This window comes from Micromys minutus (genome assembly GCF_963924665.1).
Source record: "Micromys minutus genome assembly, chromosome: 21".
Lineage (NCBI taxonomy): Eukaryota > Metazoa > Chordata > Mammalia > Rodentia > Muridae > Micromys > Micromys minutus.
The window spans coordinates 6,540,470-6,554,738 of NC_137956.1; the positions used below are offsets into that span (position 1 = coordinate 6,540,470).

The 14,269-nt window shown below is 42.8% G+C and overlaps 1 protein-coding gene across 1 annotated transcript in view; it reads left to right on the top strand.

Moving 5' to 3' along the window:
• The window catches only part of PRTG (protogenin), a gene marked incomplete at both ends in the record, with an annotated part of 92,309 nt that overhangs the window by 30,949 nt on the left and 47,091 nt on the right, over window positions 1–14,269 (top strand). Inside the window, 7 exons of the mRNA XM_080934337.1 lie at window positions 2,537–2,681; window positions 4,274–4,407; window positions 6,585–6,722; window positions 7,195–7,353; window positions 8,562–8,721; window positions 9,169–9,416; window positions 12,464–12,628. Coding sequence (XP_080790463.1) covers window positions 2,537–2,681; window positions 4,274–4,407; window positions 6,585–6,722; window positions 7,195–7,353; window positions 8,562–8,721; window positions 9,169–9,416; window positions 12,464–12,628 — 1,149 coding nt within the window. The remainder of the gene's footprint in view (window positions 1–2,536; window positions 2,682–4,273; window positions 4,408–6,584; window positions 6,723–7,194; window positions 7,354–8,561; window positions 8,722–9,168; window positions 9,417–12,463; window positions 12,629–14,269) is intronic.

Below are 14,269 nucleotides of genomic sequence, written 5' to 3' on the forward strand. Positions count from 1 at the left end.
CTCTGTGGTGCTTTATGCTTTTAACCACTGAGTGTAACAACACTTTCTGACAGCATTTAAATTGGAGTCAGTTTTTATGTGTAAGTGATATAGCAGGTTAGCAGGTCGAGCTGTGGAGGCCCTTAACAGATGAAAGCCAATGTGAGTTAAACACTGCTACAGTGGAACATACATGGAAAGGGGATTATGGGGCACATTTGTAAAGGGAATTATGAGTTACTTTTCTCATCGCCATGATGAAATGCCTAACAAATGCAACTGGAAGAAGAAAGGGTTTATTCTGACTCACAGTCGTGGGTGGTCTGTGATGTCAGGAGTCAGGGTGGAGGGAGTATGGGGCAGCTGGTCACCTGCATCTGCATCAGGAACCAGAGGGAGGCACTTGCCGGTGCTCACCTCCCTTGCTGCTTTTCAGGACTCCCTTGCTGCTTTTCAGGACCTCAGCTATAGACATCTTCCTGTTCCAGGCTGGGCCTGCAGGCATGGGCAGCTGCACTCAGCTTTCCGTGTGCTTTTCAGGATCATCTCAAGCCTGGCCAGCAGACGTTGACCAGCCATCTCCCAGCCCCAGCTTCCCTTCTTTAGCAGGGAATAGCAGTGGTGGTCTGCAGGGGCCAGCAAGATGGCTTAGTGGGTAAAGGTGCTTGCTGCCAGGCTGGAGTTCCTGAGTTTGATCTCAGGACCACCATGGTGGACGGAAAAATCCAGCTCCCACTAGTTTCTCCGTGAATTCATATTCATGCTGTGTCACGTGCTCCTCCGACCCCAGTACACACAGAATAAACAAAACGAGTTGTTTCTGTAAAGGAAATGTGTATTGGTAGTTAGAACCTGATGTGCTTGGACAGTGGTTCTACAACTTTTGGTGTTACTCTTTACACTTTTAAAACTTTTTAAGGAGACCTGAAGAGGGCACAAGGTCTTCTTAAATTGGAGTTAAAGACAGTGTGAATCACTTGATATAGGTGCTTGGAGCTCAACCCAGGTAGTCTGCAAGAGCAGCCAGTGCTCTTACCCACTGAGCCATCTCTCCACACTTACTCTTGTTTTATACTTGTATAAATCTCTTTACTTTGCTTAATGAGATCATGTGCCTCAGAATTGACTGGGTCTGCTGCAACACGTTCCCCCCTTGTAGATCTCAGAAAAACTCTATATACCCAAGAGAAAAGAAACCTAAGAAGGCAGATGATGGTTATTTTGAAAATGGTTTTTACTCTGAGGTTCTACTGTGTGCTGCTTTTCCACAGGAATAAAAATATTTCTTACTGACACGAATGAAGAGTAACTTAACCTTATTTCAGAGTTTTGAAAGTAAATCCGTCTGATAATATTTTGACTACCATAGTCCTCTAAAGACCAGTAAGCTGTCTACAGAAATATACAGTTGAGCCCCAGGCAGAATTTGGCAGCCTTCTGCCCTTTTACCCTTTCTAATCTAATAGAGTCTAACCCCTGCTTCTTCACATTTTCTTTCTGATTTCTGTCTCTATTGATTAACTGTGAAGGCATTTTGAACTGGAGTCTCAGGAAGGGAGTTAGTCCATCCTCAGGGTCCTGTCTTTGTGTCTTGGAGAGCTTAGCTGAGGGGAAGGTCACTTCGCTCCTGATGTCTGGACTCCATCAACATGCAGAACTGTAGACATTGGGGATGGCTCCTTGAAGACTGTGTAGTATAGGAAAAAATAATCTGCCCCAGAAACATCAACACTTCAAGACTTATCTCCGCTTTGGAAATTCGTGAGCTTTTGCTCTCCCTCGTCTTCCTCACTCATGCCGTGGTCCCACCTTCCCCCTGAGCATTCAGTATTCTGGCTCTCCGCTGCTCTTTAAATCCCACTGGACTTGTGAGACTCCTCTTTTTGGTTCATCCTGAGGCACTGCTGGCTTCTTCTGAAACAACTATGACATTCTTCCTGTTTCTTCACATCCTGTGAGCACATGGTCCTGTTCTTTTCCTTTGTGCTTGTCTTATATTGCTCCGCTGGCCTCTAATTGTATATTCTCCACTTTGGAATTCAATGGGGTTTTCAAAAGCCAATCCACAGAGATACTTTGATCTGGATAGTTTTCTTTATTTTATTTTGAAAAAAATATTTTATTTTTAATTGCGTGCGTGTGTCTGTCTGTATGTGTATGATATGCATGTGTGTGAGAGCCAGAGTTACAAGCACTTGTGAGCTGCCTGGTGAGGGTTTCAGGTATCAAACGCAGCTCCTCTGCAAGAGCAATACTTGCTCTTAACTTCTGAGCTGACTCTCCAACCCTAGTTTGTCTTTAATTTCCCTTCTTTCCGATATCCAGTATGATTAGGTTTGTACTGTACTGTAGAGTGTATAATTACATAGTATTTTGGATAATTACTTTTCTTACAGTTATTTCTTTATGTTTTCTCTCTAATAGTTTCCTGAGACTATGTTCAGAGTTTTAAGTTCAAGGAAAAAGAGACTCCCCAATTTGTGCCCCTTTCCTATTTTCAAATTATTCATTAAGTCATCTCTGTGTGCTTATTCTAATTTGTCCAATTTTGTCCTAGCTATCTCTGCGTTTGAAGTCCATCCAGTGTCTACTGAAGTCCATGAAGGTGGTGTTGCTAGGTTTTCATGCAAGATTTCATCAACACCCCCTGCAGTTATAACGTGGGAATTTAATAGGACAGCCCTGCCTGTGACCATGGACAGGTAAATGCAGCATTTCTGTTGGGATGTGACACACAAGTGCTGAAGACATCACAGGGGGAAATGTCAGAGGCAGAAGACATGGTGGGGTTCCTTTTCATTTAGGGTGGCAGTAATTGATAGCCTAAGACATTTCTAACTTGGGTGAAGAATCCCATCATTATGACTGGAGAGATGGATCAGTGAGTCAAAGGACTTGCTTGTCTTGTAGAGCATCTGGGTTCAGCTCTTAGCACCCACATTAAAGCTCACACTGACCTGTAACTCTAATTTCAAGAGGTTTGGTACCTCTGGTCTGCTCTCAGCCGAGCAGACAGATGGTACATGAACACATACTCAGATATATGTGCAAATACACAAAATAAACGTTTAAAAAAAGTTTTGATTTCTGCCTGCTTTGAAGTATACAAAAGTCATTTGTTTGAAATGGTAGAACACCAAGATAGGGGAACAATTTCAAAGTATTTTATTGAAGGGGAAGAACATGTCTAACTCAAGAATATCTTAAATCTTTTGTCCTTTCTTTTTGTTCTTCAGACACAGGTAGCTCTCTGGGTAGCCCTGGCCATCCTGGAACTTGCTCTGTAGACCAGGCTGGCCTGGAACTCAGAGATTCATCTCCCTAGTGTTGAGATTGAAGGTGTACGGCACCAGTGCCCAGCTGTTTATCAGTTTTTTTGGACTCAAACAGTGTTTACTCATCTTAAGGTCAAGCGGCCTAGCACAGTGCAGTCCAAAGAGATTCTTATTTGATACTTACACGCTGCTAAATTATTATAAGTATTTGTTTTCCCTACTTAGGCCATTATGTCTCATGAAGGACAGAAAACTTTGTATATTTAGTTAAAACACTGCATTTCATAACACATAGTGGTTTTGAATCTGAGCCTGGCTATCTCAGTGTTCAGTGGTGCTGTGTGTGACAGTGTGTCCAGTGTGATGTGTGCATGTGGCGTGTTCAGAAGTGAAGTCACATGCCGCAGCACATGTCAGCTTACCGGAAGCAGCTCACTGCATGTTTCATGTTGAATTGGCCTTTCTTGTTGCATGTGAAGACATGTTTTGCTTTGGCCAGTTTTTTATGACTCCACACGTTCAGTTTTTGTGATCCTACGTGGGGCTGTGACCCTGTTTCAGAGGCCGTGTCATGGAGAATAATAAATAGCTCTTAGCGAGGTCTTAAAAAAAAGGTCAGGATTTCGAGAATAGCTCATCCTAAGACCTTAGACACTATCAGCTAAATCGACAGAAGAATGTCAACAGGACCTCATTTGTAAAATTAGCGTGCAGAATTTTACAGACAGTGTGCTGCAGAACCGTTCACATCTCAGAGACCTGTCATGACCCAGATGAAATAGAATCGGGCTAGTGTTTTTACTAGTGTTGTTTGCCAGGGCTGGGGACTGTACCCCGCGCTTCCTATGTGCCAGGCTGGTGCTCACCACACCCCAGCAGAGGCTAATATGTTACAAAGATCTTTATGGTATTGTTCCCAGCATGGTTAAAAAGGTTGAACGGGTCCATTCACGTCAGCATTTATATTTAGCAGCTATAAAGAGCTACGGCACGTTCGGTTACGGTTCTTGTCTCGACAGGGTGACTGCCCTGCCTTCAGGGGTGCTGCAGATCTATGACGCTGGACCGGAGGATGCTGGGAAATACCGCTGCGTTGCTGCTACTATAGCTCACAAGCGGAAAAGCATGGAGGCCTCGCTAACCATCGTCCCAGGTACCACACCAGTGGTTTTGTTTGTTTTCTCCCGTTTTTCCGAGAATTTTGACTGTCCCGTCTGCTTTCCTTCTGGCTGTAACAACTCTCTGTCAGCATTTTGATGATATTTACATTTTTGTAACAGATTTGGTTTGGGTTTGATGTTTTCAGGCAGAGACTTAACTCCGTATCTCATCCTAGCCTTGAATTTGTATCCCTTTTTCTTGTGCCTCCCACAGGGTTGGGATTACAGCCACGTTTGGACTGTAATCTGTTTAGACCATTGAATGCTTGCTTTACACATTTTTCACTTTTAAAAAAAGATTTCTTTATTTTATGTATGTAAGTACACTGTAGCTGTCCTCAGAAGAGGGCATCAGATCTCATTACAGATGGTTGTGAACCACAATGTGGTTGCTGGGAATTGAACTCAGGACCTCTGGAAGAGCAGTTTCTGATAGGATACTCCTACACTTAAGAATTAACTGCTAATAAATATGCATCTGGAGGTGTTGTGGGACAGACTATTCCTCTGGGGAGACACATGCACCCCAAATAGGGATTCTATTACAGACCAAAGTACTAATACCACCAAAGTCCAGCTTGGTGAAGCAATGGGTTTTGTTGGGGTTACTTATAGGAATGTGGGTGAGAGGTTACTTACAGGAGCAGAAATAACTCAAAGGCATCTGTGTCACCCAGGCACACATCCGAAAGTGCATGACAAATCACCAAAGCTGGGGCCTGGGGCACGCTGCACAGCCTCCAGGCAGCTCAGGAAGTTGGAGAGTGACCTTTCCAAGTGACTCACTGTTGTAACCTATCTGTCCCAGGGATCTCACTGATCCCTATCTTTTCCAGGTGGCTGGGCTTGTCTAAGAGCCTCCATTGTAGACTGGCTTCTCTGAGAGAGAGCCTCAGCAGTCCTTACCGTAGATACTCTTGGGGTAGGAGGGGCATAGTGAATCCAAGCAGTTTCAGGGACTTCCTAAGCTATTTTGCGTTCTTTCCTTTTGGTGGCAATGAGCTTCCCTGAAGGATAGAATGTTTCAGTCTCTGAGGAAATTACTGTGCAACAGCAGGGATAATTTAAAAAAAACATTCTAGAATTTACTGTAATAGTTACAGAACTGAAAATTCTAAAAAACCATTGAGTTAAACACATCCTGTTGGTGAATTGTATATGATGTGAGTTAGACCTCAGTAGAACTTAAAAAAAAATCTTATTTCAAAAAAAGAAGGAAAGGGGCTGCAAAAATGGCTCAGCGGTTAAGAGCACTGACTGCTCTTCTCAAAGGTCCTGAGTTCAATTCTCAGCAACCACATGGTGGCTCATAACCATCTGTAATGAGATCCAATGACCTCTTCTGCTGTGTCTGAAGACAGCTACAATTTACTCATATACATTAAATCAATCTATCAATCAGTCAGTCAATCAATCAGTCTTTAAGAAAGAAAGAGGAGAAGGAAGAAAGAGCAAGGTGGTAGTGGTGTGCGCTTTAATCCCAACACTCAGGAGGCAGAGGCAGGCAAATCTCTGAGTTCAAGGCCAGCCTGGTCTATAGAGTGTTTTAGGACAACCAAGGCTACATAGAGAAACCATGTCTTGAAAAACAAAACAAACATATATAAAAGGCAAGAGCTGGACAGGTGGCTTTGTAAGGACATTTGTACAAACATGAGACCCTGAGTTCCTGTCCCAGCACCACATAGAAGCCATGTGCCCTTAACCCCTAGCTCTGGGACTAGAGGCAGGAAGGGTGTAGTAGCCTCCTGGCTAAGAGCCCAGCCCCAGGATCAGTGAGGGACCCTGTCTCACAGGAATAAAATAGAGAATGACAAAGCAGGCTAACTGATGCCCTCCTCTGGCCTCATACACACAGGAAGGAAAGAAGGAAGAAAGGAAGGGAGGTTAGGGGAGGAAGGAACGAAAAGACTGAGAGGCAGAGAAAATGAACAGGATAAAAAACGTAAGCAGGGTGGGGTGACACTCACTGGAATCCCAGCACTCTCTAGAGACCAGGAGTCAGAAGATCTTAGTAATATTGGGAATTGGAGGCTAGCCTAGGCTATATGAGATCCTATCTCAAAAAAAAAAAAAAAAAGGAAAGAATAAATGAAAAAGTAAATAAGAATCAGTGTTTTAATATGCTTCTTGTGATTTATTTATGTATTCTGCCTTTTCCTGCCCAAAGCTAATGAGACCAGATCCTTCTACACGCCAACCATCGTAGCCAGTCCACAGAACGTAACAGCGTCTCTGCATCAGACGGTGGTGCTAGAGTGCATGGCCACAGGCTATCCCAAACCCATCATTTCCTGGAGCCGTCTTGGTAAGCCAACACCCTTGGGAGTGGGAGTCAAGGGAGTCCTTACCTTGTCCCCTATTCCTGTTAATGAGACTGACAAAATGTGTATTTCATAGACAAGACACATATTTAGCAGCTGCATCTGAGCAACTTCGTTTTAGTTTTGCAACCTATGGAGAGCTTATGCACCAGAGAAATTGCTACTTTCTTTTTTTTTTACAGATTTATTTATTCTATGTATATGAATACACTGTAGCTGTCTTCAGACACACCAAAAGAGTGCATCAGACCCCATTACAGATGGTTGTGAGCCACCATATGGTTGTTGAGAATTGAACTCAGGACCTCTGGAAGAGCAGTCAGTGCTCTTAACCACTGAGCCATCTTTTTAGTCCGAAATTGCTACTTTTTAATGACTGATCTCAGGGATAGTGAGCTTTTTGTATAATTTCAAGTGAAGTGCCTTGTTTCAACTTCCCTGTTCTCTTTGAACTAGATCACAAGTCCATTGATGTCTTCAATACTCGGGTACTTGGAAATGGCAATCTCATTATATCGGATGTCAAGCTACAGCATGCTGGAGTGTATGTTTGTCGGGCCACCACCCCAGGCACTCGAAACTTTACAGTTGCTATGGCAACGTTAACTGTGTTAGGTATGCATTTTTTCGGTAATCAGAGAAGTTTGTGTTTTAATGTTTGCCATTTTAATTTCTTCCTTGGTTTTCTTTTGTAAGGCTTCGTCTTGAATTGTCTGTGTGTGTGTGTTTGAGTGTGTGTGTGTGTGTGTGTGTGTGTGTACACATATCTATACACACATGTCATTGCAGTTCCTAAAGAGGCTATCCCCTGGAGCTGGAGTTACAGGAGGTTGTAAGCTGCCCCATGTGGGTGTTGGGAATTGAACTTGTGCTCTCTGTAGGAACATCAGGTGTTCTTAACCACTGAGGCATCCTCCAGCCCCATATAGCTTACTGGTAACTGGAGTTTGGCAGCAGTGATAGGGAGGCTAATAATAAGTGTTGTAAAGTTCACAGAGCACTGTAAAGGAAAAAAATTAAACTCCTGTGTTAAAGTACCGCTGTAGAGTCATGCTGAAGTCACCATGTTTGTGTGTATAGTTCCATGCTTCTTATTTACGCCTCCCTTGTCATCCATCATGTCTACACACATTTAACAGTGTGAAATTAAACTCAGTGACTGTACGTGTTCGTGAGTGTCCTCCCATTGGGTTTAGATTAGATGGGTGTTGGGTATACGTACTGACTGTGTGTTCACAGGTGGTCTCAGTGAGGGAAAGTAGATGCTGAACATAAGAAAGAAGCACTCTCCTTGTTTTGTTTCTATTGCTGAGATAAAATACCTTACCCCTAAGTCCCCCTCCCTCAGAGGAGAAAGGGTTAATTTTAGCTTATAATTACTTCCAGATTACTGGTCATCATTGTGGAGAAGTCAAAGAAACTTCAAAAAGCTATTCTCATCCAATCCATAACCAGGAGAAGAATGCATGCATGCTCACTTACTTGCTTTTGCTCAGTTTGATTTCTCCACTCAGTACAGGTCAGGATTTCCTGCCTAGGGAATGGTCCCACCTACAGTGGTATGGGACTGTGTCTTCCCATACCAGAAAGCCAGGCCTCCACAGGCCAACCCAATGTAGAGAGGCCCTCACTGAGACTCAGCTCCTAAGTGATTTTAGGTTGTATCAAGTTGACGATGAAAGCGGCCATCACCTAGCTCACTATAGGAGAGCCAGTCTGTTAGACATCTTTGTACATGGGACTCGTCTCATTTTTGTATTCTTTCTTCACTTGTTCTCATCATTCCTATTGAAGCCACAGATTTATTTTTCCCTATAAAATAGCTCCTCCTTCATTTGTCGAATGGCCTGAGAGTTTAACAAGGCCTCGGGCTGGCACTGCACGGTTTGTGTGTCAAGCAGAAGGAATTCCCTCACCCAAAATGTCCTGGTTGAAAAACGGGAGAAGGATACATTCAAACGGCAGAATTAAAATGTACAACAGGTAAACTATGCTACTCTGCTACTGTTTTAAATAAAATAATGCCTTTAATAATTTTTGCATGAAATGGCTACAGTAACATTAAATCGCCACATAATCTAGACAGTTAACACTAATTGCTTTTCTGTTGCTCTGAACTTTATATGTGTATTATGAGTTAAGTATGAACTGTAGAATAGAGTAATAAATAATAAATAAATAAATAGAATAGTAGCTTTCTTACTAAAAGCCATTTTAAAAAAAAAAACAATTGAAGCAAAGAAAATCTGGCTACCATGAATGCTAATGTTGGCTGAAAATATAAATCAGAGTAATTTTAAGTAATCAATGAAGATTATTTTTTAATTAGAGCTGTTTGTTCTCAGCATATGAAAGGTGCATTTAACAGTAGCTTTTGGATGTCATTCTTAGGATTATTTTGTGGATATAAATACTTCTTTCTTTCCTCAGCAAATTGGTCATTAATCAGATCATCCCGGAAGACGATGCTATCTATCAGTGCATGGCTGAAAACAGCCAAGGCTCAGTTCTGTCTCGAGCCAGACTGACGGTGGTCATGTCGGAAGACAGACCCAGTGCTCCCTACAATGTGCATGCTGAGACCATGTCAAGCTCTGCCATCCTTCTTGCTTGGGAGAGACCGCTGTACAACTCAGACAAGGTCATTGCCTACTCGGTTCACTACATGAAGGCGGAAGGTAAGCAGCTTGCAAAACCTTAGTAAAGCACCGTTTGCTGTCATGGGTTTCTTTTCAGGGCTTGATGGGTAAAGTGCTTGCCTGGCACACATGTGATCCCCAGAACTACAGAGACCTGATGTGATGGCTCATACCTCTGATACTAACACTTGGGCACGAGAGGCAGGCAATTCAGGAATTCAAGGCCGTCTTTGACTACATAGCAAATTTGAAGCCAACCTGGGCTATATGAGTCCCTAGCTTCACCAAACCCAAATTAAAGGAAATATTTGTCTTCAGAATAAGTAAAAGCTTACGTTACTGTCAAGGGAATTTTCACCCTGTGGACCTGTAGAACATTAACTTCTTTCTCTTTTTAAGGTCCAATGACAAAACAAAGATCTGTTCCACACTGAGGTTACAGGGCTTGCGGAGAGAATGGGAGTGGAGTTACTGACAGGGGCAGAAATAGCCCCCAAGTGTCACACACAGAGTCTTTATCCCACAGATAATGGCACTCCCTCTCCCTTTGCCCAAGTCTTCTCCAAACTCTATACTCTAGCTCCTTCCTGAGACCTTGAGGCCATGTACAATTAAGGTCAAGTTGCTTGCACTCCTTGCAGGCTGTAGCTGGACACAAATACTTATGTGAAGGTACGTGACCCTCCCCATACTCTTCTTGGGCACAATATCAACAGTCAGACAAATCCTGCTATAGTGGCTTTGTAGAGAGCAAAGCCAGCTGGTTTTACAAGATGTTCTTAAGGAGAATGATAGTTGTTTCGAGATACGATCTCACTTTGTAGCCCTGTCTGGCCTGGAATTCACCATGTAGATCAGCTGGTCTTGAACTCACAGAGATTCACTTGCCTCCTGAGTACTGGGATCAAGGACATGGATTACCATGTTCAGCTAGTGTGCTAATTTTTAGGGGGATGTAAGCATACAAGATTCTACATTTTGTTTTGTTTATTTGTTTTTATTTATTTATTTAATTTAGACAGGGTTTTCTCTGTGTAGCCCTGGCTGTCCCAGAACTTACTTTGTAGACCAGGCTGGTTTTGAACTCACAGATCCATCTACTTTGCTCCTGAGTGCTGGGATTAGAGGCATGCCCCACTACCTGGCTAAATTCTGCAATTTAAAATTCTATATATGTTGAATATTTTCATTTTGACAGAAAAGTAAGCACAGTAGGGTGGGATGCAGCTTAGTGGTAGACATCTTGAACAGCATGGATAAGGCCCTAGGCTCAATCCCCAGTACCGCCCAAAGAAGAAAACATTATAAAAAACGTTGAACAAGACATTCTTGTGATATTTCCTTTCCTGTGTCACATTAAACATCAGGAGCTGGAGAGACAGCTCAGCGCTTATGGAACTTGCTGTGGTTCCATTCTCAGAGCCCATACCAGGTGACTTACTGCCTGTGGCTCTAGCCCTAAGGGATCCAGCACTCTCTCTGGCATCCTTTGGTACACATACATACATGTAGGTATTACTGGTTCCGATTACTGGTCTCGTTTTGGTGATTACGAAAATTTTTTTTTAACTTTACTGTTAGGCAAAACTGCTGTAGAAACAGAAAAACTATTCACAACGATTTCTCCATTGACTCGGTTTATGAATGCTAGTACAGAAGCGGTCTGGTTTTCTGCAGCTTACATTATAACTGGGGGGCACATTCAAAGAACAGTGTGATGCTAACACCAGGTGCTGATGCTGGGTTTTACACTCTGCAGCAGTGTTTTGAAAAGAGATATTTTGAATGTAAATCAAGGGTCCTGGTCGCAAGAAGAATGTTCAGTTAAGAGCATGCTGGAGTGCGTTCATTCTCTCTGCTGACTTAGGAAGGTGAAAGGAAGGCTGGCTTGGCGGGGCCCATGCTTGTTCGCTATTGTGCCGGTGTCCTTAGAGCCCCTGCGTGCCACTCAGCATTCCATTCAGGGGCAGAACAAGGCTTTTTAATTTGAACTCAAGGACTTTGTCTAGTAGGTCAGAAATTGTACTATGCAGTTCCTAATTAACGAGCCATTAGCCAGTGTGTTGTGAAACGCCTTTAATCTTGTCTAATTAAAATGCTATGAAGTTAATTCAGAAATGTGGGAAAACTCTGTGCTGGAATGTGCCTTCTGTTTTGTTTATAAATCCAGTGCAGGGAGAAGGGGCTGGCGCCCAGAGCGGGCTGACAGAGTTGACAAGCACGGCCTGTGACTGCGCACAGTGGCTGGCAGTGCCTTGGCTCCTTTCTCCAGGTCTGCACCACAGGAATTAAGCCCACACAGACAAATCCTCTTCTGTACCTTGCCTTGCATAGTTTATTAAGAGTCCCTGAGAATTTGTCCCCCTCTTTAAAAAACTGAACATTCACCATGGGACAAAACATTCTGAGTTTATTCTTCCGTTTTGTTTTTAGTATTAAAAAAAAAAAAAAAAAAAAAAAAAAAAAAAAAAAAAAAGCCCCGTGTTGGCCCATGTAATATGTTCTCCAAGGGCAGAACGAGAAGCTCAGCAGCCCAACTTTTCATTTAGTTTGTTTTTTTAAAAAGCAGATTCTCGGCATGCGCCACTGTCTCTCTGTTCCACAGAAAGCTGGGGTTTAAGCTGGGTCGTTTGCTTGATGCATTACAGGGTCCTGCTGTACTGGCCTCTCCTCTCTCACTGTTCCTTACGGCCCTGTCAGCCCTGACCTGCTTTAAGTTGATGGTAAATACCTTTGGAGAAGATGGGCTCAATTCAGGAAATGATCCAGCCATTTTTTTTGACAGAAAACCTGATGACTTTTAGGCAATAAGGAGCTTTCTGTGCACTGAAGGGTTTTGTATGCTGGGTTATAGAAGACAACAGAGATAATCATGAGGGGAAATGGCTTTGCTAAGTTTATTTTGAATATTGGTCTTTTTAATTATTATTGCTGTTTGTTGTTTGGGAGATAGAGTTTCTCGGTGTAGCCTTGGCTGTCCTGGACTCCCTCTGTAGACCAGGCTGGCTTTAAGCTCATAGAGATTCATCTGCCACTACCACCTGGCTGAATATTTGTCATTTTAAAACATGAATACTTTGGTCTAGGTTTAAATAACGAGGAATATCAGGTGGTCCTTGGAAATGACACAACTCATTATATCATCGATGACTTGGAACCTGATAGCAACTATACTTTCTACATTGTGGCATACATGCCAATGGGAGCCAGCCAGATGTCGGATCATGTGACACAGAACACGCTAGAAGATGGTAAGAAAGTGCAATTCTGGGTTATCAAGTGTGAACTTGTGCAGAGTTGGTAACTTTCAGTAGATGAGTCTGTCTGATTAAATGAAAACAGTCATGTGAAACCACAGGCCTGTTGCTCCCCCAAGTCTCAGCCTTGGTTTTTGCCATAACATGATAAATGATACTTCAGAAAATACTCTGTGTGTGTGTGTGTGTGTGTGTGTGTGTGTGTGTGTGTGTGTACAGTATTCAGAGAGGGCACTCTATTCTCTGGAGCTGGAGTTAGAAGTGGCTGTGAGCCACTCACTGTGGGTGCTGGAAACCAAACTTGGGTTACATATAAGATTAGTATGTGTGCTTAAATGCTCAGACATCTCCCTGGCCCTGATAAAGAGCACTTAAAATATTTATTTATTTACTTATTTATTTATTTGTAGATGCATTTACCACAGTGTCTGTATTTAGGCCAGAGAGCAGTTCATGGGATTGGTTCTGATCCTGTCCCTCCTTTTGTGTATGTCTCAGGATTATATCCAGTCATCAGGCTTTATTAATGAGCCATCTTTCTGGCTCTTAGGGCACCTTTTATTTATGATTTATAATATAAATTTTAAGAGTAATTAAGTTTTACATTGGGCTGGGGATGTGTCTCAGTGATAGAGTGCTTGCCTACATTGGTTGACCCCCAGAGCCACAACCAAAAAACAAAGCAAAAAGGCAAAAAACCCTGAACACTTTCTTTGTATGTTCTAATTAGGTTGCCAGAATAATAGATAGAACATGGGTTTTATGGGAGATGGAGAGATGGCTTAGCAGTTACGAATACTTGTTGCTTTTGAAGAGGATATGGATGTTCAGAGAGAGAGAGAGAGAGAGAGAGAGAGAGAGGGAGGGAGGGAGGGAGGGAGGGAGAGAAGAATGAGAGGGAGGGAGGGAGAGAAGAAGGAGGAGAAGAGGGAAGGGAGAGGGTGAGAGAGACTGAAAATTGGCTCTAACTTCAGTTCCAGGGGGTCCGATGTCCTCTGACTTCGGGGGCTCTGCATGCACATGGTACAGACAATCACTGGTACTCATAAAACAGCTCTTTTTAAAGGATAGTAAATGGTTTTAAAATAATAGTATGAGATTTTCTAGGCAAGAGTCCACTCTGCTCAGTGCCTCCTTCCCTGGCCGTTGATTATTCCATTTATAAAGGGGCCTTGGAGCGTCCTCCAAGCCTGACCTTAACAGACTTGACACTTTTCCTGCCCAGACTTAATTCAGAGGAAGCTGCCATACAACATCGGCATGCTACACACAAATAAATAAATATAATAATTTATGTATTAAGTACAACTCACATTCATTTTTAAGGTGAGGCTCAAAGACTTCTCAGTTGCAATTATAGGTTCCGGGCTTCCTCGATTTTCCGTGACACACTTGCCTTTGCTTCAGAGGGATTTTGGTAGACTTTTTTTTTTTTCACATATGATTAGCAAATATGCCCATATTCATCACAGCCAATGGCGGCCATACATTTGTAGCGCCCTCCTTGCGTTTCCTGTCCGGCCGGAAGTTGGCGTCACTGAGAACCCCTGCTCCAGCCCGAAGCATCTCCAATGTGACCATGTCCTGCATTGCCATTAAAAGGATTCCATAAATAATGATTCTAAATCTTTGTGA